This window comes from Harpia harpyja, chromosome 1 (assembly GCF_026419915.1).
Source record: "Harpia harpyja isolate bHarHar1 chromosome 1, bHarHar1 primary haplotype, whole genome shotgun sequence".
Taxonomy (NCBI): domain Eukaryota; kingdom Metazoa; phylum Chordata; class Aves; order Accipitriformes; family Accipitridae; genus Harpia; species Harpia harpyja.
Window position 1 is genome coordinate 69,950,239 of NC_068940.1, and position 24,527 is coordinate 69,974,765.

The following is a 24,527-nucleotide window of genomic DNA, read 5'->3' on the forward strand; positions in this document are numbered from 1 at the left end:
CACCATTGTATTTTCCATCCCAACATTAAGAATTTTTCTACCTACTCAGTAATTCCTATTTCTTAATTCTACTATTCATTTACTATATACAAATGCTGCAATTATTGCTAGTCTTATGTAAATAATGATTAGTAAGATGTCTGACAAGAACTAACCCAAGAAAAAATACAGTGTAAAATCCTCCATTGTCTTCAGAGAGATCAAGACTGAGGTCAAGGTACTATTCCCCCTAAATCAAAATCTAGTTGCCTCCCTTTTCTTCATCCCCTCCCTGTGCCTTGATTTCCACAGGAAGGAGACCCAGAGACAGGATCTCCTTAGGAATATGGTGTACTCCTTCAGTGAGGATGAGGTTGGCACCAGGGTCCCTGAGATTGCCCCAAGCAGCCCAGAGAGTAATCTGGGCATAAAATCACCTTTCACACCATCTCCCCCATAAAAACACGAAATAAAACTAAGTAGTAACCAGGAGGGTGAGAGCCACGTGAATTCACTACGAGCAGTTTGTGCTTTGGAGTCTCTAGTTGGAGACTCCTTTTGTCACAAGACATAAATAAGCCAGTTTACTCATGCAAGCGTAATTTTGAAGTCAAAAGATTAGACATTCATTGAGCATTAAAGACATCAGCTCTGATCTGCAGTGAATGAATGCCTACGGGTTAGTATCTTCTGGAGCGAAGTTCATGCTGCCTACAGCCTCACTGAGCGTAGCCTCTATTTTTAGAGCAAAGACACTATTTTTGGAGAGGATCTGCTACTTGCAAAGTGGGATGGAGAGAGCAGGGTCAGGTCTAAGAATAGGCCAGGGTCCCACGCTGGCTCGGAGGGGCACGCAGCAGCCTGGCTGCAGTGTGCCTCTGGGAGAGGAGGAGGAGGAGGAGGAAGTGTGGGGCAGGACACTGCTGAAGTGCTAATGTTCAGGCATCCATGAAGATAACCTTGTGACAAACCCTGGGCTTCTCCCTAAGGGAGCGAATAAACTCTCCTGAGGCTGCAGCGTTTGGTGGCTGGTTTTTTTATGCATTTCTCCAACAGGCTATGTATGGCTGCATGTTCACTTGTATGTTTTATGTTACATAGAAACTGCTTGCCCTGGATATGAAAGAGCTGTGTCGGGAGCTCCAGATAATAGAGGCTTCCTCTCTGCCTAAATCACATTGCCCTGCAGGGCCTCCTGGCCCCCAGGTGAGTGATGCATTTGCAATTAAACCACATTATTCTCTCCATGGTCCTTACAAAGCTGTAAAACATCTGCAAATGCTTTTTACCACTTAATAAACATACCGAGCTCTGACTTAATTTCATTGTGATATGACTATGCATAAATCATGTAGGCTTTTTACCCTATGTTCTCCTCCCTGCCTTGCATACTCCAGTTGGTTTCAAGTTCACCCTTCATTTTTGTGGAGTTTTACAGTAGGTAGCACCCATCAAAAATCTCAGAGGTGCCATCACTTCCTTCAGAGGCATCATCACTTCCTTCAGAGGCTCTTTGTTAGCTTTTTCTTTGCTTTAGACACTGTTGTCCTTTATATGAGGGAAGGAGCCCATGGAGTGGAGGCACAAGAGGTGCAATGAACTTGAATGTTAGTGGCATACATCCCTGAGAAGGCAACCACCTACAGTAAACGTCAGAGACAAGGAGGGGCTTCAGGAGGGCAGTGGGATGGGATTCAGGAGATGTGGGGTGTCCTAGCTCGACCTGCAACATCTCTGCCTCTGACTTGCTGGGTAGCCTTGGGCCAGTCTTTCTAACCTCCCATTTAATTTTCTACAATTTTTACGTTCAGAAATCTTCTGAAGGAGGTCAGAAATCTTCTGAGGAAATGGTCCATCTCTAGGGGGAAGGTTTTTGCGAACATCTCCATAGTTTGGAGAAGATCACCCATCTGTCTTTCCATTCCAGTTCGTTCCCTCCAAAGAAAAATGAAACTTTTCATGGAGACGTACTTCCAGTTTCTCCTGTGGCACAGGTGGTCCCAATCTATGTGCTGTGCACAGTGCTTTGGGACAGTGATCTTCCTCGAGGTCCCTGGGTGCCTGTTTTATAACAATACAGCTAATAGTGGGCATGACACAGGACCTTTGCTGCAGCAAAGCTGTGACTGAGGCTTTGGCAGCCTGAGAAGTTAACAAGCACCCAAACACTATTTTAAAAGTATGGACTGTACATCACAGTAAAGGTTCAGTTATGTGGCAAAAAGCTTAGCTTTAATTATCTAGAGGTCAATACTTCAGAAGGCATTTGTAAATAGTCTAGAAGTTGCAATGTGAAAGCCACAAGGTCTTGGTTTATGAACCTTGACTTCATTGTTCTGCCATTTTGTCTTTGCTGAGATGCAGGATGAGGCTGATTCATTTAGCATGTGAATCATAAGGTGCAAAGAGCAGCGATGGGAAGTGTTTGTCCTGTCCTGTATTGAGAAAACTCTTCTCTGCATTATGAAACAGCCCTGCAGTGTGGTTGGCCATGATCCAGAGCTGCAGTACATGTGAAAGAAGCAGGTGTTGTTTCCGTCTTCACTAGACTGTCTTTTTTAAAAAAAAATCCTCTTAATACTCTCTCTGAGTTAAATTGGAAGAACAGTAATATTAATTCTATTGTTCTACAAGGTCCATTGATATAAATAACATTAATCTTGCAATCAAATTATCTATGATCCCTCCAAGAACATTTTTTAAATAGAGTGCGCTGGCAGATTTTATCACAACAGCAGACAGTAGGGTGGGTATAATATGGCTTCGGAATTTTTAATTATAAATTACAGGACTGTGTGTTGTAATGGGACAATGTTAGAGCCAGAAGTCTGTTGACTCAGAGCTGAATTTTAACACTTTTTCATAAGAAGGAGAATTAGATTTGTAATGATATAACTCAGAGTATAATTCCTCCCATGTGTAACCTAAGGTAAAATGAAAGAAATAAGATAAAATTTGGCTCTGACTCTAATAGGGTGCATTCTGATTTACACTATTGAAAACCTAAAATAACTCTACTGATGAAAATAGTTGGAGTAATTTGCATTTGAAGGTACACTTTGCTCCTATTCACGTACAATTTGCATCATGTTTTGGACAATATAAGACAGCCAGGATCCAGACCTGACGTGAGTGATTTGTCCAGTGAATCTAATGCTCAGGCTCATGGCATTCTAAAATAAAAGGTGGTCTGTGAACTGAAGCATTCTAGAAACAAAATTGTTTTTCTGATTTTTTTTTCTGAAATGGGGTTCAAGGTCTCCCTGGATTAAGCAGTCTCCTGAAAGGAAAATCAGCCTCATTTGAGAGAGACAAATATCCTCAGGATTCAGAAGTGGTGACAATCCCCTATGTCCATACCACACTGCAGAGCCCATGCCACGTGTTTTATGCCACTTCCTTTACCACCCTTTTGGCTGACCTCCTTTGCCAGCTGATGCAGTGTCTCCGTGTCCTCGTTGTTCTTCAGGACTCCAATAACTTCTCATCTTTCCTTTGCCCCAGGCCTTTTTTCTTGCTAGTTTTCTTCATCTAGATGCCCCTGCACTTCTCATGTCAGTCCAGCTCTCCAGCCTGCCATTCAGCAGTGGCACAGACCTGGCATTTAGAGGTCACGTTCAAACACCACGTCCAACACCCCAACCTTGTGGGTTCACACTGTTCCCAGGAGACACCTACAAGGTCAAGGGCTGAGGGAAGACAACGACTAGTGTCTCCTTACTAATGCAGTTTAATAATAGCATTCACTTTTCTCCCTAGGGTCCACAAGGTATTCCTGGTATAATGGGACCAAAAGGGGAGAAAGTAAGTGTCTGTTGTTATGGAGTTTGGTATGTTTTTGAGGGGCAAAGAAAGAAGGGGGGGGAATGTTCACTTTTTTCCTTGTCTGTCTAGTGAATGGTGGGCCTTAGGGATGTAGGTATTTGCTTTAATTTGAATGTAAAGCTGTGAATTGGTTTAAAGCTATAATTTAAAGCTCCATCTTTCAGTGTTCATTTTTCAGTCTTGGAATGTTTTTTATGGCTTCTCATGATAGCTACCTCTGTCTAGAGTATGTGTTAAGAAAGCCGCTCAGGTGCACAAGTCAGTGATCTTACTGATCTGAAGGCCTTTGAATGCCCTGTCCCTCTGGAAGGACATGAGAAGCAGAGCTCTCCCATGTACTGTTAATTGTATGGGTCAGCTCAGATGTTAAAACTGGCCTATATGTTAAGTTTGGTTTCAGATCTGCAAAACATTTGCTCCATGATGATGCTTAAAGAGCCTTATACCTGAAGCTGGGCATGTAATTACATGCTTTGCTCTACAAGGGGATGACTGTAGATTTAGGGCTGAGAACACAGGAAAGACCAAGGAGCTCTGTTAAAGTAATTCTTCTCACTTTACCTCTGGAAGCAAAGTCCTGAACACAAAGATATTCCCAACATTTACTTATTTATTTAATGTAAATGCACTGACTAATGAGTCACTGTGCTTTGTGTGGTGCCTATGAGACTAACATACTCCTTTCTCTGGCAGGGGGAGATTGGCCGGCCAGGAAGAAAGGTATGAACAAAGCTGCTGCCTCAGAAACCTGTCTAATACTTGACACGTAGCAACTGTCAGAGAGGAGTGCAGACAGTAGTTAAATAAAAATCAGCTAATATGTTGCAGTCTAACCTGTTTGTGCTGCTTTCCCTGGTACCCAGGGTGGGTGGTAGGGAGCTCTGGGTGCAGGGCTGGAGAGCTGGGGCCTCTGGCTTGGAGAGCTGTCCCAGCCGGTTTGAATTCGACAAATTCCCTCAGTAAAAGCCTGCAGCTCTGACCAGACAATTAAAACGGAGTGGGAAATTATCTGAACTATGTCTCTGTGGACAGGGGAAGCAGAGTATGGGAACTATCATAAAAGGTGTATTAAAAAAAGCCCAAAGCAAAATCAAACTTTTTACTCCTCCGAAGTCTAAACAAGGCTTGGCCAAACACCCCCAAAGGAGGAATAACCATTAATGATTACACTCACAGAGTTTTGGCACAAATGCAGTATGCTGACTACAATCCCATGCTTGGTGTCATATGAACCACGATATATTGTCAAAAATATGCGCCCCTACACGTGGTGAAACAGAATACGTTATCTCAGTCGCTAAGTACCTCTATTTAATGTAATTAACTTTAAAAGAAGTCAGAAATGCAGGATGAAATCAGAGATATGCAGGGGGTAGTCACTAACCAGGAAAAGAAGTACCCTTCTAATAATATGCCAAGGATTTTAACACCCTTCTAATAATATACAAAGGATTTTAACACTAGCTACCAATCAGTAATTCAAATAAATATGAAACACATAAACAAAAGAGGTCTTTTTCTTTAATTTAAATTGCAAATGCCTTACAGTAAACAAAAATAGTACTTCTTATATATATTCAAGTGTTCAAATCAGCAATGTCTTAAAGAGAGTGACCCACCAACCTACAAGAAAGTGCAAACTTTAAACACAATACATCAGTACTTACTCTTCTGACAAAAACTAGTAAGTCTCAAAAGAGTAATTGCTCAGGTTGGAAATAAAACAGTATATCTCTTGCTAAAACTTGTCTGGCTCGTGGGAGGTCACTCTCAGCCCCAAATGTCATGATGACATTTCTAAGATCATGCTGTCAAGTGGCGTAAAGCAGTGGAACAGCACTAATCTGCAGCATTTTAGGAGATACACAAAGAGTGATTTACAGGCAGTAATCAAAATAGATAAATAACTACATGTGTTGTAGTTATTGCTAGTCATGTAGTAGCTAATAATAGCTAATAAAGAGCAATTGTAGCTAGTAATATGAGAATGTTCAGAATAGGAATAATAGTAAATACAAATAAGAATATCTTAGTTAAAGATTTGGTTCTGTTCTTAATGTAAATTGGATTCATACTGACATAATTACATGCAGGTCTTTTTGATTTACATCCTATTATTAAATGAAAAGAGGATCTAAGTTATTGATACTGGGGTTTTAGGATTATTATTCTGACTGCATGTAGATTTACTCTGTAGCTGATCTACTTATTTGACTCAGTATAACCTGGTATTTCTGTAAGCCCACACTTGCTCCAGTAGCATCAACACAAACTGTATTATGAATATAATATAGTAATTTTTTTGTATTGAAAACAAGGTAAAGAAGAATTTGCAGGTCTTTTCCTGAAAAGACCTTATTCCTCCATATCTCCTGTCTGCAGTGGAGGCCTGTGTGTAGGAATGATGTTACATGAATCATTGTAATCGATGTTTTCTGTTCAAGGGTAGACCAGGTCCCCCGGGTGTCCCTGGGATGCCAGGACCAGTAGGATGGCCTGGACCTGTGGGACCGAAGGTAAGACTAAAACTCACATGGAGTATAACCTGTTCAACATCATGATCTGAACAGAACAGTTGTCTTGGGAAGTCCCTAAACCACTGTCTGCTGGAGGCTGGGAAGCTGCAGCAGTGCAAGGACAGTCTGTGCTTGTCCCGTTTCTTACACTGCTCTGCAAAGACCTGCCCAGTCTAGGGTTAGGTTACTCCATCTTCAGCCTAGCCCCTGTAGCACTTCTTATGTTGATTAAAATATGTCAAAGGGAAATTGAAAATCAATCTAATGAAGACTCATTGATAACCACTGGTGTCTCACAGTCACACGAATCAGTGTTTCAAAACTGATCATCATCTTTATGACTGTTCTTTTATGATGATCTCTTTACCTGAACGTCTACTTCTTGGCAGTGTAACTGTGTGCCCATGCGAACAGAGTGAGAATACCTCACTGGTATCAGGAGAAAGAGATTACCAACCATGAGGATTGCTGATCGCATCTTTGAAGTTCATTCCCAAACAAACACTCATTCCTGTGATTTTTAATAACCAACAGCAAAAGAAATGGCAGGACAGGCTTTGCTACTGCAGAGTAGTTGCTTCACCTGCATTTATTACAAAAAAGCTGTAGGACAGTCCTTTACTGAGTATTACCTTATGCAAAAGGTATACAGCTCTTCTCAAGAGCCACAGTATATGGAGTTTCTACTGGGACTTTTGAGATAACTTGCTTTTCTTCAAGCCAGTATGCATCAGACAAAAGGACTGCACACAATGTTTAGTTCAAAGCTACATTTTCCAGTAAATCTTTGACCCTTTTTTTGCTCCATGAAGGTTGGTGCCCCCACCTCAGAGTATGTGATGCAGTAGCTCTTGCTACTGCAAGCATAATAGTAGATGACTTCTGAATTTAAGCCACATCCAGGAAGCAGACCCTCTAGCTCTTCACAGCTGTGTTAGATGAAGAACATCATATTATAGTATGTGGAAATGTAGGCAAGCAACAGCAGAGTACGTACTTAAAAGAAGCCAATGTTCACTTTGAAGTGTGAGATGGGAAATGGTGTGTGTGTGTGTGTGTGTGTCCCCAAATGCATTGTGTTTTCTTTTGTTTGTGATTTCCCACAGTGAGAGCAGTCAGGGCAGAAGGAAAGTCCAACTCCCTCCTTCCCTCACAGTCAGTACTGAGAGCAGAGCAGTCAGAAAACTCATTCACTTGGCCTTTTCCTTAAATAAGCTCTGGGTTTTTTTAATGAAGTCTTCCTAATTCTGATTTTATCTCCTCTTCGACTATTGCTATGCTTTTTCATCACACTCCTAGAAGCATCCCTCACATTCAGTAGTAATACTTTTGCCTATACTTTGCAAGTCTTACTTGCTGTTTGATTCCAGTTCTTCTGCTTTTATTGTCTCCTCTGATACCTGTCTCCTCTGTTCTTTAGATGGGTTCACACTTTCATTTCTTCTAGTCTTTATAAATTTTGGTTTTATGCCTGTCAATGAAGACTCCAGTCAAATAGAGGCCAGCAGATCTCTGTGCTCATTTCCATCAGTTTTGTCTCCTTTCTCTTCTTCTCATCTCTGATCTTCCCAAACTTGTGATACTTTGCTATAGTCATTTGCTGCATCCTCTTCTTGCTGTAAATCTCCCTCTGTAAATCTCGCCTTGTTTCAATTTTAAAGTAAGATGCTGCTTGGTTTTTTTTCTCAGTACCATCTCTGTGCCTTCTACTTCTTCGGCTGGGTCTCCTTACTTGTCTTCCCTTTCTTTGACACAACCTTGATCCAATCCTTATTTCTGCTACTTCGTTTCTTCAAGTCTTTTCTGAACTTCTGCCAGGGCAGCAGCCAATGTGGAAATTCTCTCCATTTCTAGGACAGTGAAAGCCAAAGGAGAATGAGAGCCAACTGTATTCTGCTGGTAGCACTGCTGCATGTTTGTAGGGACTACTCCATATTTCACACTAGACATAATTATCTGACAGCAGCCAGAGAAGTTGTTGTAAAGCCTTTTCATGATTTACTGGCTCCAAACCACTGTAAACCACATGATGTCTCAGAACTATGACAAAAGTAGTCACTATGCCTCTCAAGCCACGAAGGCTTGCAGCAAAATTCTTTCCTTTTCTGCAACTCAGTGGAAGTGATGCTGGGTAGAGACAATGCACCTTCACGCAGAAAAAGGATGCACTGCTGATGCTAATTTGCTTGCATGTCCTTTAATAGAATCTGGCAAAACTGAAGCACAAGTTACACACTCAAGAATATGCAAATAGAAGAATAAGATAACATATAAGGACTCAGGCAGAATATAATTGCAATATAGACCTCTGACTACAATGCTACACCAAGGTCAGGCTTGTCTCACCTATTTGACATAAAACCTGAACCGCTAAACTGCCAGACATTCAAATACGACCTCATCAGAGAGCCACAATCAATAACTCTCTTTATTGACCCCTTTAGGGTGAAAAGGGAGAGTTGGGTGTGATGGGATTGCCAGGTACAAGAGGACCAATGGGCTCCAAGGTTTGTTAACCAAACGCTGCATTTTCAGACATTGGTTTCTAATGCTCTGCTGACAGCTGCTTCCCTCATGAATTTGCTGGAAGGCATTTATCAAGATATATCTTTTCTAATACAGCTAAAAAGATATGTTCTCCTTCAAGCAAGGTTTTGTTGTCTGGTTGGGCTTGGCTGTGTTTTTGGCTTTTCATAAAAATGCTTTGGTATAAATTATTGTAATGCAAAAATTTATTTTAAAAGCAAAACTCATATATGATTGCATCCCACTAGAAGACTGGAATTCTTAAGTGTATCTGCAGCATTAAATCATTTCTGCAATGTTTTCCACCCGCCTCATAGGATTGTGGAGATCATTTTGGTACTCTACTAAAACTATGCGTATGTACTGACAGTTGGATAGCAAGCACAGTTTGGTCTGGATGTTCTAGTATCTGCACATCATTGCCTATAGCATAGCCTCTGCCTTTACAAATTTGAGCCACAACATTTTAAGGTACTTGAAAAAAAATATGTGATCAGTTTATTCAGATAAAGGAACGGAAAGAAGAACCGAACACCACTGTTTATTGTATGTTTCTTAAAGAGAAACTCAGTTTTATAGTAATCTTCACATTAGAAGATTACTCAAGTATATTTTAAGGATGTTCCACAGGAGAAATTAAAAAAAAAAAAACCCAAAAACAGAAGAGGAATATTATTGCTAGTATTATTTTAGATTATTAATTGTGGCTTCTAAGGCTTTATTCACTTTCAGTTACATTTTATTTCCCTTGCTTCAATTTTAAAGCAATATCAAACCTGCTGGCTTTACCTGGCTTTTTCACATTGGCTTTTGGGCTGAGTTGTCTTGCCTTTAATTCATATTTCATAGTTCTGTTTCAGTGCAATTTTAGAAGCTATAAGTATTCATTTGCATTTACAAGCTGATGCAATTAATTATTTGTGCTTCATTCTTTTTCTTCACTTTGAAGTTTGAAAGTCCAGCTTCTTGGGTGATCTTGAAAGCAAGAAGCATTAAAATATCTATCATTCCCTTTAGGGTTTTCCTGGAACTAGAGGAGAAAAGGTCAGTGTGACAATAGAACAATGTATAATTTAACAATTGGCAACAGTTATGTAAAAAGAAGTAACTGTAGAAATGAGATTGAATTTTGATGGAGTGAAGTCTAAAGGTCCCACTGAGAAATGAAAACAAGCATCAAGAAGGAGCACAGTCTTGGGATGCTGAAGAAGTGAGTTTTACACCCCATCTTCTTGTGAACAGGTTACTACAGTGCACCTCACTACAGTTTCTCCATCTGTAGAATGGGTATAATAATCCTTAATTGTTGGTCTGGTTTATTTAGGCTATATACGCTTTGGCACAGAGGCAGTTTTTACTGTAAGACCTTACAGTGGGACCTGAACTTGGATGAAGCCAACTGGGGAAAAAAATCAAGTTTGGAAGTATTATGTCCAGGACAGCACATATTTAAAGCAATTATCTGGGGACAATGAGTCCCTTTTCCTACAAGCCTTACTCTTAATTCTGTTATAATATCAATAAAAGTAATAAGGAAACATTTGAGGGTACCTACCATATACCTCACTCTGAAGATATTACTGTATTCTGCGTGACTCCAAATAACGCCTCGTGTAGGAGAAATATTTTTTGCTTCCTCATGAAATGCTACTAATTAAGCTATTGTCACCCTGTTATCTCTCTCCAGGGATCCAGAGGTGACAGGGGTGACAAAGGAGTCAAAGGAGACCAGGTAATTTTCTTTTCCAAAAGGCTGTGAGCTTTAGCTGAACGTGCACATGAGGACTAATGTACTTCTGATAGCAAAAACCAGGAGCGGTACGGAGGAAGGGAGGCTGGAGGCATCTTCTTGGGAGGGCAAGAGTGGCAAGGGAAGGCAGTGGTCCTACCTGATGGGAGGGTGGTGGGGCAGCCTCCCTGTCCATGTGCCCCCCCCCCGGCGCATAGGGGGGTTGATGAATCAGAAGGGGATTTCCCTGGAGGTAACCTCAGTCCCTTCTGGCCTGTGCAGGACAGAACCAGACAGCTCGCCAAAATGCTTTTAGCTGGTGATATGATAATGCTGGGGGTGGGGGTGGAGGGGTGGTGTGGTGTGTGAGATTCGTGGCTTGGGGGTTCTTTTAACTAAGAAAAGTAAACTGCTTTTGATGTAAATGGAGAAAAGCCATTCCCAAACCGCAGGCTTTGGGAATTGTCCAGGTGGCATGGTTGCCTGCAGACAAAAGCACAATTGGGATGTTTTTGCCGGAGGAGAGGAAGCCGGCAGCAGAGGATCAGACAGAGGAGTAGTGTTACCATACAAGGGGCTTTACAGTAAAATTTTGCTTATAATTCTCCACCTACTGCATCACCCGCAGTGCTGAATCACAGTACGGGATTTTTTAACTGATATCAGTACATGGCGCTTGTTTTACTTCCTTCCAAGGAAGGTGCTGCTTTGTCAAAGATGTCTCCACATTTTTTGATGATTTTTCTCCTTTTAATTTGTAGGGAGAAATAGGCTTCCCCGGAATGCTGGGACAAAAAGTAAGTGGGTGTGATATTTTGGGGAGTTGTGTCAAGTGCTGACATAGGGTCAATGAGTGGCTTCAGGGACATCCTGGAAAGTGTAAGATATTGAAGGTCTTGCTTGACTCAATGACGAACACTTCTTGGACTTGGACAAATTCTTTAGGCTTTTTGTCTTCTGAGAAAACTCTGAGATTTAGCTGTTTGTTGGTGTTCCTCTTTTTTTCCCCAGAACATTGATTTAGTCATAATCTTCCTCCTGTTTTAACATATTCAAACTCTTGATTGTAAGTTCATAACTGCCCTAATTGCTTGGGGTTTATTCACTTGAAGCTAATAAATATTTCCTTCTTGATGGTGTGAATCAAAATGGCACTACTATAAATAACAGTGATATCCATGACCAGTGTTTATGTCATCATTATTCTGTACTTGAAGAACAATCAACATTCAGATGTTGGCTTATTGATAGAAAGCCTAAAGGAAGATAATTTTACAACATAATCACATCTTATTTCTGAAATTAGGGTAAGGAAATAATGCTTCTAAGGAGGCTAGAAGATGAGTGAATTCACCTCCCTTTCACTGACTGATTTTATTACACTTGCATCTTAACAGCAAAGCAAAATATTGCCAAGGGGTCAGAGAGTTTTGCTAGCCTTGACCTCACCAATTCTCTGAGCATGTTTCTGATCTCTCCATTTGGCCTCCTCTTTAGGAAAGGATTTTTCAGGGAAATGTGGGTAAATTTTAAGAGATATATTTTACTTTATGCTTGTTTTAAAATATTTTATTATAATCTTGGATTTCTGAGAAAGAAATGGTGCCAGCATTATCTAGAGGAACTGTGTGAATGAAAGCACCATCCATCTGCTGTCTTGTATAAGGCTGGTATAACCATGTATTTACATCCTGCTTCCTTTCTGCCCGCACCCACCAAGGGAGAGATGGGCCCGAAGGGACAATCTGGAGTACCAGGACACAGAGGACCTATAGGAAGACCCGGAAAACGAGGCAAACAAGTAGGACCATGGTGTTACCTCTTCGCATGACTCATGGCGTCTGTGTGGTCGTGGTGTACAACTGTGCGGTCTGTGCTTTCGTGGTACCATGCACTTTATCACACAAGGAGCAGACAGAAGCCCTGAAACACCTCACACGCATGCACAGGCTAAGCAGGAGTTAAAGCCTCAGCTTTAGAGCTGGAGCCTTATCTGTAGCATTCAGCTCCCTGGATGTGCAGCATTGGGGAAAGTTGTATTTTTCCTGGCTTGGTAATGAACTTGTTGAATACAACTTGAGCAGACCCTGAACCCCTCCTTTGAATCCTAAGCAACACAGAGCTACAGTCCCAACCCCACCTGATGGCTAGAGAGTTGGCATGAGGTCCAGGTCTCAGACAGCATGGGATGTAAATCTGTGCTGCCCTACACTTTGTAGATCCCAACCCTGAAGCTGACTTAGGGAGCAGGGCTGCTCGATTTACAGGCAGGCTGTAATGGCAAATGGGATATATCCAAAATGCAACACATTTCAGCCTGCCCAGGTGCCATCCTCTGCCCCTCACAAAAACAGGTTCCTGGGATAAGCGAAGAAAGGTTTGTAGGGAAACACTGGCTTTCTGGGGCTCTGAATGAGGGAGGGATTGCTGTGGATGCTACATAAACTAGTTCCTCCTCACCTCGGCTCCAGGCAGAGAGGCAGCGTCAGCATCTTGCAAGGGAGGTCCCATTGCCTGTCCATGAATTTTCTCCCTGGCTCACCAGTGCAAAGAGCTACACTACTGCTAGCAAAAACACTGCTTGTGTGCACTGGCAGTAGCTGCCTGTACACTAAGAATGGTATGCTGTAATGGATTAAACTGGTATGTGGTCTGAGGCAATGAAAACCACTGGTCTATACATCCAAACCTCAGTCCTGTATTACACTGTCATACACTCCTGGTTTCTAGCACATGCACTAAGTGTGCATCCAGTGCCCATTCAGGCTTGGCCCTTGCTGCCGCGCCTGCCTGGGGGATGCTTTCTGTCCACACCAGCCAATTTGTTTGAGTCAGGCTTTGCCCAGGCCCAGGTGTTGGTCAACACAGATCAGCTTGCAGAGCCACAAGGCCTTGGAGATGTCCGACACACAGTGCAAAGAACCAAAGCACTAAAACACCCTCTCCGTTTCTCCCGTTTCCTCTGTTAACACTAAACCAAGATTGATTTGTTAGACTGGATATTTATAAGGCGGTTCTTGCCATAGTACTGCATGCCAGGGATAGATTCTGCCGCTCTGAGAAAGGTCAGGAAAACACATAGTGAGCTTAAGGGATGGTAATCTTGTATGGAAGCTGTTCAGGAATGGGATGGTTAACAAATGGTCCTTATTTGGAGCTCAAAATAATTATGCTGGTGGAACTATTTTCTCAGACTTTTAGATGAATTGTAAAGACCAGGAATTGTGTGTAAATTTGATACTGACTCCTCCACTACAGCATTTTCTAAGGAGGAGGTAGCAGTACTGGTATAGTTACCTGTTCAAGTCACTAAATGGGCCTCTTTGAGTGCACCTTTCCTTTTGTATTTTTTTTAAGCAGTGATATTGGGGATACAAAGGAGACCAGTTCTTGGTGCTTCAAATTGCCACCTGCAGAGCCTGTTTCTTTCCACTGACTAGCAGGGAAGGGAATCTGTTCTCGCTACACCGACGTTGGTGTTAATGTACATCTGCTCAGATACAGGAGCTTGTAGATGCGGTAGTTATTGGGCTTAGCCAAAAGTATTTTATTTGCAGTCTTGTCATGCTCAGCATTGCAAACAGAGGCACATGCCTGCTTCACTGTTGCTCTGATGCCATCAGCTAATATCTGAAGTGAAAGAATAGCTAGTGTGGGGAAAAATTGAAAGTTGCCTGTTAGGGAGGGAATAATAGGTCACCAAGTAAAGGAAGGTATGTGTAATGTAAGTCTGCTAGATGACCCACAAGAAATATTTTTTTGTCCTTGATTTATCAGGTTTTAAAAGCTGATGGTGCTCTTTTTGCTTTTTTTTTTTTGTAAACTGTGCTCATCTGTCCTGTGAAAGTAATATGCACAGAATATCTTTACATAGCATAAAGCAAAGAGAAGACAGTGCCTGCAGATCAGCTTGAACACAGTGCACTCCTTACTTGACCGTAGACATTTCACCACATTACACAGTGTCTAAATCAAAAAGTGGTGACATAAGCCATGTCATAGTTTAAGGCAACAATCAGTGTGACTAAAAGGACTATAGTCTGACCCTAAATTAGGATTTCCAGACCTAAGGCTCAGTACACAAACCCTGAAAGCAATTTCAGCATTGATCTTCTGCAAGAAAACCGGGTTTCCCTCTCTGTAATTGGTGAACTAGCTACTTCCTTTCTTCTTTTCTAATCCTTTGAAAAAACTTGAGAGTGGCATTTTAAAGTTCTGTGGGTCTGGCTGCTGCCTTTAAGTGCTGTAGTTGTCTGGCTGTTTGTTCAGCTGAGAGGATAGTTTCCATCAACATGGGGCTGTTTCCTGTCTCTTGATCCAACTGACATCCCTAGATAAAACAGCTAAATTAGGAAGGTGTCACTTCCACTTCCATTTTGAGATACGTCTTGATTATCTCACTGACATCTTCAGCTCTCCCCTGCTTCTGGGGCAGGCTCTTCCTAAAAGGTGGCAAGGAGGTGGGAGTCACAAGTCACAGCCGCACCGACCTCTAACTGAGATATAACACCCTAAGCTTTGTAACTTGGGAATTGACCCTAAGGAGCAAGTTTAGGGTTTCAGTCTTGATAAGAAGGAATGACTTAGGGCTTTAGATAATGTTACTTTGAAAGAAAGGAGAGGAATATAAATATTGTCCATGCAAAAATCTTCTCTGAATGCCATGGGTGCATGTGAAAAGAAACAAGACAAAAATATCGAATATAAATCTCTGCCATTATTATTTAATCTATCTGTGTTAAACAAGGGAGCATTAAGCAATCATTCCGCCAAAGCAGGAGGCATGGAAGACAGCTAGTTTTCAGGCAGTACATGTCCAACTGGCACTGGCTTGCCTCTGCCAGATTGCTGTTGTGTGGGGGAAAGAGATTTCCCACAGACTTCTTTGGGGCTACAAAATCCTGGTCTGCTAGTTCTGTGTTGTGTAATGTAAGAAGTAATTAAGGATCAGCATCACTGACATTCACATAAATCCTGGAATATTTTGATGGCACAGAGCTTACCTAATAGGATTAAACAAAGCAAATATTCAATTAGTTCTTTATGGAGCATGGCAAAACCAACCTTCTTCTGTTGAAATGGTGCAAGTGACATTCAAACATATCCATGGGGTACAACATTATATAACAACAAATTATTTTAGCATATATTACTATATATGCTCCATTACTCTGAAATTAGACATGCAACCACTCATCATGTGCCCCTGAATGCACATTAACCTGGAATTACACCATCTTCAAGGAATTAATCTCCTTTGTCATTAAAAGAAAGCTTAAATAGTACACATCATTTTTGTTATGCTAAATAATGTATGCTGCTGCATAAAAATCAGATCAGATATTTAAACTTCAAGCTACGTAATACAATTCTGAAATATAAAGCTGAGAAATCCAAGCCTTGGAGAGTATATGAGCAGGAAGATAAATATAGTTATTTTTAATAAGTGTCACAGTATTAAATTCAGGAGCAAAAATAGGAAGGTGCTGAACAGTTCTAGGGTGAAACTTCCAAATGCCTAAGGGTATGGCTGCACAAACAAGCTCCCATGAGGCGAATTAGGGCTGATTTTACAAAATATTAGGTATTATATGGTAACTGTGTGTAAGCTGATCTCCCATAGGTAATTTTACAGCATTTTGACTGAGTGAGAAGGTACGAGGGGGACACCATTTGTCAGCATGATGTTGCCACACACTAGCTTGCACTTCGTAAAGGCAAGCCCTTGCTTACCTTGCGATGATTTGTTAACATAGCTATACCCACGGTGAGAGTCAAGGACATACAGGAGTCCAGGCACCTAAAGTACTTCTGGAAACAGTGTGGGCCTCAAAGTCATTGGTGTGCTTCTGAAAGACTGCACCCTAAGACTGGGAAATGTCACTGTGGCAGCCCTTGCCAACTCCTTGGTGAATTTTCTCTTTTTTTCCCCAGTGTGTATTAGTACAGTAACTAAGGATTTCCAGGGTCAGCTATTTCAGCTCCACCAGCCCTTTCTTTCTGAGCTGCACTGACTCCTAGAGAGCTACCAGGGCTAAAAAGGCATCCTTAAAGAAAGGCTATCAAATGATTGAGGTCAGAGCAGGGTGAATCTTGACTCCACACAGAACAGGTCTCTGGGACTGTTCACGTTTAGGAGCAGAAGTCCTGCCTGGACATGCTTTTCTGTCTCCACGTGGAAGAGGACAGAACCTCTTCCCTGGGGTGGTGACTATGAAGCTCATGCTGCATGCTTTTATTGGCAAATGTCTTGGCTTTCTTGAAAGGGAAGCCGGTGCTGGCTGGAAGAAGTTGTGTGCTATTAATAGTTTAGCAAATAAATGGATGTCTCCTCTCTCCTAGGGACTAAAGGGAGACATTGGACCTGCGGGTATCATGGGTCCACCTGGAAGGCCTGGTCCTTCTGGCCAGCCAGGCCCCCCTGGACCTTCAGGATCAGGTAAGCAGGAGATCAGGTCATCTCCTAAACAGTGTCCCTGCTCCCCAGCCCCTCCTCATTCATCGCATACACCTACATAGGCCCCTTTACAAAAAGTACTGCAGGGCTTCATTTGCTTCTCCACTGACAGCAAGGAGAGGATTTCTCCTGAAGGCAGGTCATGCCATCCTTGTCCATTATAAGGACTCTATACCTTACTTTAAAGTCTAAATTATGGCTTCTGATGTTTCAAATAAAACCAAAACCAAGGCCTATGTGGTTCCTGTGGGACTTTGGTAGATGGGGATGATCAAAAGCCATCTGGCAGCCTTGGAGGCACTAGCTGATCTCCATCATCAAAGGTCTGCTGCTTCTCCAGATATCCTGGCTTACAGTGAGAGATTGCAATTTTTAATCAGCCAGGACATACTCACCCTGTGCAGCTCTGTAAAAGAAAGAGAGGAGACCCAAGTCACAATGGCATTAAGGAAAGAAAGGAAGAGAAGGGAAGGGATAGGAGTCAGAGGGACAAAAGGGCAGTGGAGAAAGACTCTTTAATTAAGTGCTGGAGATGTATGCTTGCTGCAATTGTGCATGTTGTAGAAATCATGAGAAAAATCTCATACCTTATAATTGTACAGCTTCAAAGCTATGCATGCACATGAACTCTGGGCAGCTTGTGACACCAAGCATAGACATGAAGGACAATACACGACCCACAGCGTTCAGTGACAGTGAACCCTCAGGTAGGGTTTTCTCAACCCAGATATGTACTAAAGTATCTGAAAAAAAAAGCAAAACCAGGTGGAAACTACTGTTGCTTCAAATGAACAACAGCTGCTTGTATTGCAGCTGACCTGTTCAATGTCCTCTTCCATTTTGCTTTCCCTTTTTCTTCACTTGCTTACATCAGTTGGCAGGAAGTCTCTTTTGTGGTGGTGTGGAAATGGTACATCATCTCTGAAGCTGGGGGCTGCTTCAAAATCTTCACATATCTCATGTGTCCCATTATGAAACATCTTTGCCTCAAGTAAATTAGCTGGAAGTTTTCAGAGGGCAGAATTTTCACCATGCCGATGGGAAGGCAGCCAGGATCTTGAGATGACTTTTTAAAGGCTTTATTCATCCGCAGAAAGTCTATGTGTCAGGCTTGTTAATCTGTTTCCTCTAGAATATAAATTCTGATCCTAAAAGACCTTTCTGTAATGATGTCACTGTTTGCAGTATGAACATGTTGGCTCATAGTCTAATTCTGCAGAGTAGCACATCCTTGCCAAAGTCTGAAAGTCAAAAAGCAGTAATTTTTTTTAATTTTTATTTGTAGCACTCCTGTATTTCTAGTTGGGTTTCCTGTACAGAAACCTCTGAAACAGCATTGCTCAAGTAGTTGCACAAACACACAAGTCCAGTGCATTGTGGACGTATAGAGACTGACTCTAGTAAACTTGGTGCATAGGTGCTGTAGAGTGATCTCTGTGTTCATCGTGTCCTGAACTTCTATCACTTCAAACAGTCTGACGTTTATTCTAAGCAAATCGTCAATCTCTTTCTTTGTGAAGTTGGTAGAAAAATTTAAAAAGTGATCTGAAATAATATGACCATGGTACAAACTCGGGTCTTTCTCCTGAAGTGCTGGAATTGGTGGTTCCGGTAATCCCTTCCCTCAGTTCCCAGTGGATTTGGTAGGACACATGCATATCTGAAAACTTAGGTAAATACATATATCCACCTGACCTGTATTTTTTCCCCTCAGGCTGCATTTGTGTTTTGTGTATTAACTTCATAACAATGCAACCTGGTATTTTGCTTCCTAGGGCAATTTGCAATAGGACCAAAAGGGGAAAGAGGACTTCCAGGGCCTCCAGGGAGATGTCTCTGCAGATCCCCACAACATGTGAATAACCCGCCATATGAGGAATCTGTGTTTGGACACAGTTATCCAAAAGTCCCCGCGGTAAGCAGATTTTCTGGGAGAGGTTATGAGTGGTTCTTAAGTACTTTTATTGTAAGAGGTGGTGTACTCACTAATATTTTGGATTTAACACGGAAGATGTCTGTATGTGGGCAATGTGTGAGTTCTAGTATCCAAAACCTCTGAGATCCAGTCGGTGCAAAAGAGTTTGGTCTCATAACTAGTCTGAGGGTTGTGTGATTGTGTCGTGGTTTAACCCCACTCAGGGGTGCATTTCAGGGTGCTGAAATGCAGCTATTTCAAACCATCAGTAATGTAGCACATTTTTAGAAACCTTTTTTCAAGCCTGAGGATGCTCTCTTCCATCTCCTACTGTACATATATAATCTGTTCTTTTTCTTTCAGTAAATTGAAATATATTTCAGATTGGTCAGTGAAGTAAGCATCTCTTTCTTGCTTATTTTTTATATCTTCTTCTGCAAAGACAGTGATTTCAGAATCGAATATTGGGGTCAAGCATTTTGCATATGTGATAGAACTTTCTCCCAAAGCACTGACCCTCTAACTTGAACAAAAAAGGAGTCTCCACAAATCATGGGAGTCAGACTTCTGAGCTCCTGTCTGTAGACATACACTTTATATAGCTAATTTCAATCTCTAGCCTTCCTGAAAGCATTTTTATGAGCAAATTGGACAAAGTACTTTAAAGGAGAAGTCATTGGTGGAAAGTGACCAAGCAATTTTTCATCTCTGATTTCTTTGGGCTTTGTAAATATTATTTCTGTACTTTTCCCTCTGCTGGGCCCTGCCTTATTATTCTGTGCATTGTAGCACTTAATCAGCAATGAAAATGCTAGCTTGCTGCTGTGTACCAGCATAGCCCAGCCACTCCACTCATGCAAGTGGATATTGCGCACTGTCTGGTCATCTCTGAATGATAATAAGCAGCAATTAGCTTTGTTAACTTTCCCATCTGTCACATTGTCAGAAAGCTATTATGGAGTGTGAAAGGGACATACAACACTGTCTATTAAACTGGGTCATTGAACTCAATCTTTTGCATGAGTCTGCTGCAAGTCTTGTCAGCTCCTCGCTCATCCCTGTCTGTGTTGCATTACAAAAAAGCCTCATTGTTTTTAAAATGTAATCGTGAGCAAAGCAACTGCATGAACTAAAGGCACATCACATCACTCTGCATGCTATTGCAAAAAAACTATCATGTACTTTACGGCATGGAGAACTCATAGGAAAAGGTATAGGGCTCACAATATTCTGTGCAGGTCTCATCACCCTCCTTCTCCATCAGGAACAGTTTCATATTAGATCTTGAAAGATGGTAATAAGACTGTAACTACCTAAAATATAAGTACCCTACACTACCGCCATGCACCCTCATTTGATGATGATCAAGTGCCGTTTCATTCTCAGAAATGCAGGGTGGCAAAGCAGCAAGCCTCAGCTCTGAAAGTGGAGCACTTGCAGAGCAGCACTCCCTGTTTGTCTGCCCCATTTGTTTTACTCCTTCGAATGCCAAGAGCGGGAGCTTAAACATTGTTATTATTTATTCTGTTCAGATCCTCATGTAGCAGCTTTGAAGCCTGCCTTGTACCACTTGAAAATTATTGTCATGGTTCCTATAGCTGCACATGGAAAAGACCCAGAGACGGTGCTCTGTGCCCCCAGTCCCAGTGTCGCATGGTTTGCCAAAGCAGCACCCGACCTCAGCACGTCCCCAGTGCAATCACCCACTCCCCCGTCAACTCCTCTGGTGCCAGCACTGCCAGAGTTGGGGAAAGGCTAGGAAACAAAGCACTGGTTTTCTGTCACTGGCTAAGGTTCATTCTGGTTCTTAAATCTTTTGCAATTTCAAAGGCCAGTATCCGTAACAGAGAGTTTCAGAGAGCACAGATCTGCTATTGATTTCAAGAGAAATTAGAGCTCTGGGGCTTGGACTTGAGCTCCTGAACACAATTACAGAATCAGTTCTTTACTGGCTTTCTATTTCTTTGCTTTCTTTCATTCACGCTGAAGGCATTTTTATTCAATGCTTCTTTAATGAAATTGGCCTTTGTAGAGGGCTATGGGAATATTCTGTTATGTAAAAATTTCAGGGTAATTTGTTTTAAAAAGAGCCAATTCTGTTTATGCTGGTGGGAATCAGGCTCAGCCCTAAATCCATTTTGCTCAGAAGCACTCCATTTGCTTTTTCTTAATTTAAAAATGGTTCAAATCTTGCTAAAATTAATTTGATTAAGTGGCTGAAGGAAGAGATTATTTCCTAATGCCCCTTACAGCCAATTTCAGTGACTGAGACATTAAAAAAATTGGTAAGAGAGCAGCTCATCCTAATTTTTCCATTTTTAACTAGTTCTTTTCTGTTTAATTGAAGACTTGGCTTTAGACTAAAATGTATGCATATAAAGAAACATGCATTTCAATGACAATTAAATCTAAACAAGGTACAAAGTAGTAAAAGATAAGTGAAGGTTGCATTGAGCAATGCATTATATATTTTGTAGTCACAAGCATGCCTAAAAAATTATAGACAAACCCACAAAAAGCACTTATACCCATATGGATTTTGGAATTGTTCCAGCATCTAACCACTGGAGCATCTGACAGTTTTTCTCAGCAATGATTATGCACGAGTACTTGCACGACCATTACCTGTGGATGTGCATTTTGAAATAGGCACCATTGGAGCCCTAGCTAGGTGCTCAGGAAAGACCATTCTCCTTTGGCAACTTGTGTCTCTTCTTACCAGTCACAAAGGAGCCTCTTATGGTCTGGCAGTCCATGGGTGTAAGTTCTCATACCATTCTGTTTCTGAAAACAACCAAACCATTTTTCTGTGTAATTACTTACCTATTTGCAGATACGTATGTCAGTCAGCAAAACTAGATTCTGTGACAATCCTAAATACTTCTTGAGAGGGTTACCAATCACCTCTTTTTCTGTGCCCCAGATTTTTGTGGTGAATAATCAAGAAGAATTGGACCGGTTAAACACCGAAAATGCCCTAGCTTTTAGAAGAGATCAGAGATCTTTGTATTTCAAGGATACCTTTGGATGGCTCCCAATCCAGGTGAAAATATGACTATGGTCTCAGAAAACTTGTGAGTGTATGTTTCATTTTTAAATAGAGAACATACTTCTGTACTTAAGGTGTCATACAGAATCAACGAAGCAAATGGAGAAAAAGCTCATTTTTGAGCACTGCCACAACTGTACATAATTCTGTGATTTTTGTGCACAGGAATCTTAATTACTGAGGTGTTAACTCATCAGTGTTGCAGGTTTTGCTAACCTCCCTGTGAACCAGGCTCCACTGGTGAACAAACTGGGGCCGAGTTCAGGGAATTATGATAGTAAAAAGCATTTTTTATTTAATACAAAATAAGGCAAAACTCACCAGGGTACAAAGTTGTGGAAAAACACAAACCCTGCAAACCAAAACCATGTATTTCCTTATTGCTTCAAGGAGCTAAGCTAAGACTTGCTGAATTCAGCACTGGACTTTGAATCAGCTTCTGTATAAACCCTGTGAACCACCAAAATATGAAAATCCAGTTGTGGGATCTGCCTCCCACAGCCCTTCACCTCGGTTTGTCAGGCTGCTTGTGGTCCAGTTCAGTAACCGCTGTGTGTTTGTTTGGCCAGCTCACCCCTTTCTATTCTGTGGATTACCGCTTCAAGGATGGCGGTACCTGTGGAGATGGGATCGTACAGGATGGGGAAGAGTGTGACGATGGCAATGCGGTTGTGACTGATGACTGTATAAGTAAGTTCCAGCGCATCAAAAGCAGCCTCTTTCTACCAGGAAAGGTGCATTAGTTGTTTCCACAGGGTACACTAGTGTGTAAATCACACAAGTGTTTTACTCAGGGAAGCTTGCGTGGTTTCTGGATTGAGTGCAGGCACGGGGAGAGGGAAGCACAATGGCCATAGTGCAAAAACTGAGGTTCTTCCTGCGTGTGGATGCCACACACCAGCACAAGACAGAGGTGATGCCAAGCACTTCTCATGCATCCGTATTGAGGACCATGTTCCTCACTGAGCAGAGGTGTCTGCAATCAGAGCCAAACCACTGCATTTCAGGGGCCAAGCCAGCAGCTGGTTTACATACACACCTTTCCCGGAGGCTGCTGACTTTCTGGCCAGAAGATGTAGCATACCTTTGCAGTGCACCACAAAACCCCTTAGGATAGATAGACACAGAAGCTGGCTGTTTCTAATAGTGAGCTAGATCCTGGGTCCAGTAAAACCACTTTGGATTTTATTATTCACTTGCATAGGGAGGGTGTCAGCTCGCTACCTTCGCTATTAGGTTTATACAACATTTGATTCCTACCTAGTCAAGCTTCCTTTCATTTTGCTGGTTGTGGATAGCAAAGAGCCTATAAGCATACAAACAACTGTGGCAACCTTCACTTCTACCTTTCAGTCACTTTTACCGCTTGATTCCTTCCTCAGACTGCAGCACTCTGCACCATCTACAGCTGACACACAGTGGGTTTGGTATTCTGTTGGTTCTAGCAAAGGGATGCTGCTTCACATTTCAGAACAAGTATCAGCCAACACTGAAAGATGCAATTTTTCTTTTTCATTTATATAGCTCTCCTTTTTTTAGCCTGACTTTGAAAATGAGGTGTATACAGCAATGCTCTATGTGCGTTTGTGCATCCACCTGTCCATCACCACCCTTCCCCTTCTAACTTAGGAATCCCAGCCAACTTCTCAGTGACAACAGGAAGGAGATTTCAAAGACAATTCAGTTGCAATAGGTACAGGGAGACCTATAAATGCCCCTCGAAGCATGCCTGACCACAGAGTAATCCAGTGAGAGAGCATGAGCTCTCCAGGCTCCAAGCATGAGAAAATTATTCAGTTAGAATTTGCAATCAACAGTGGGGAACAAGCATGCAGGAAAATAGTGCTCATTAGTTCTAGTGCCTGCAAAATTGTACATTGTATGTCTGGAGGCACATCTAGTGCCTGCAAAATTGTACATTGTGTGTCTGGAGGCACATTGTGTTACTTTGTGCTATACACTGGGCACAGCTCCAGGTCAATTGAGGCCTTGCAATACATAGACTTCTGACACTGATGTGACCCAGAGAGTTATCATTTAGTTCCTTGGAAATGAGCACAGTGTCATCATTCTGCTCTTGTGACTGAATCAAAAGAAAAAGGTTTACCAAATGTTAAGTGAATTTAATTGTAAAATAGGCTCATTGCTCTTAGAAGCATCAACTTCTAACAAACAGATCCTTGGTGCAATTAATTAATCATTTCTATTTGTAAATAGCCTACTTTAACTCTTATAAATGCCTTATTCTTGCGTGTCCTTTTAATCCATTGCTTAATAGTGTCTCAGAGATGATGTCAAAGGGATTTTAGCTAAATGAATTTGTTCAAGTTTTGAAGTCATACTCAGAAAGTTGAAGACATCAAAAGCAAAGTCCAGTTGCTAAAATAGCAATCAACCCACAAATTACTGCAGCCTACATGCCAGTTCACCATGAAAAAATGTCACAAGGCCCACTCACACTTAAGTCAGTAGGAGTCAGCAGTGGGAAAAACACCTTTTTGGCAATCATTACATACTTTTTTTTTTTTTTT

The 24,527-nt window shown here is 41.6% G+C and overlaps 1 protein-coding gene across 4 annotated transcripts in view; it reads left to right on the forward strand.

The window, feature by feature from the left end:
• COLQ (collagen like tail subunit of asymmetric acetylcholinesterase) overlaps positions 1–24,527 on the forward strand; it is a 44,636-nt gene that overhangs the window by 14,566 nt on the left and 5,543 nt on the right. Inside the window, exons 3-15 of one of the 4 annotated variants that reach the window (XM_052799050.1) lie at positions 1,081–1,185; positions 3,739–3,783; positions 4,498–4,524; positions 6,249–6,320; positions 8,765–8,827; positions 9,864–9,890; positions 10,534–10,578; positions 11,337–11,372; positions 12,296–12,376; positions 16,918–17,014; positions 18,808–18,947; positions 21,871–21,990; positions 22,566–22,686. In XM_052799050.1, the coding sequence (XP_052655010.1) occupies positions 1,081–1,185; positions 3,739–3,783; positions 4,498–4,524; positions 6,249–6,320; positions 8,765–8,827; positions 9,864–9,890; positions 10,534–10,578; positions 11,337–11,372; positions 12,296–12,376; positions 16,918–17,014; positions 18,808–18,947; positions 21,871–21,990; positions 22,566–22,686 (979 nt within the window). The remainder of the gene's footprint in view (positions 1–1,080; positions 1,186–3,738; positions 3,784–4,497; positions 4,525–6,248; positions 6,321–8,764; positions 8,828–9,863; positions 9,891–10,533; positions 10,579–11,336; positions 11,373–12,295; positions 12,377–16,917; positions 17,015–18,807; positions 18,948–21,870; positions 21,991–22,565; positions 22,687–24,527) is intronic. The other 3 variants (XM_052799078.1, XM_052799060.1, XM_052799069.1) reach the window with 3 other exon arrangements.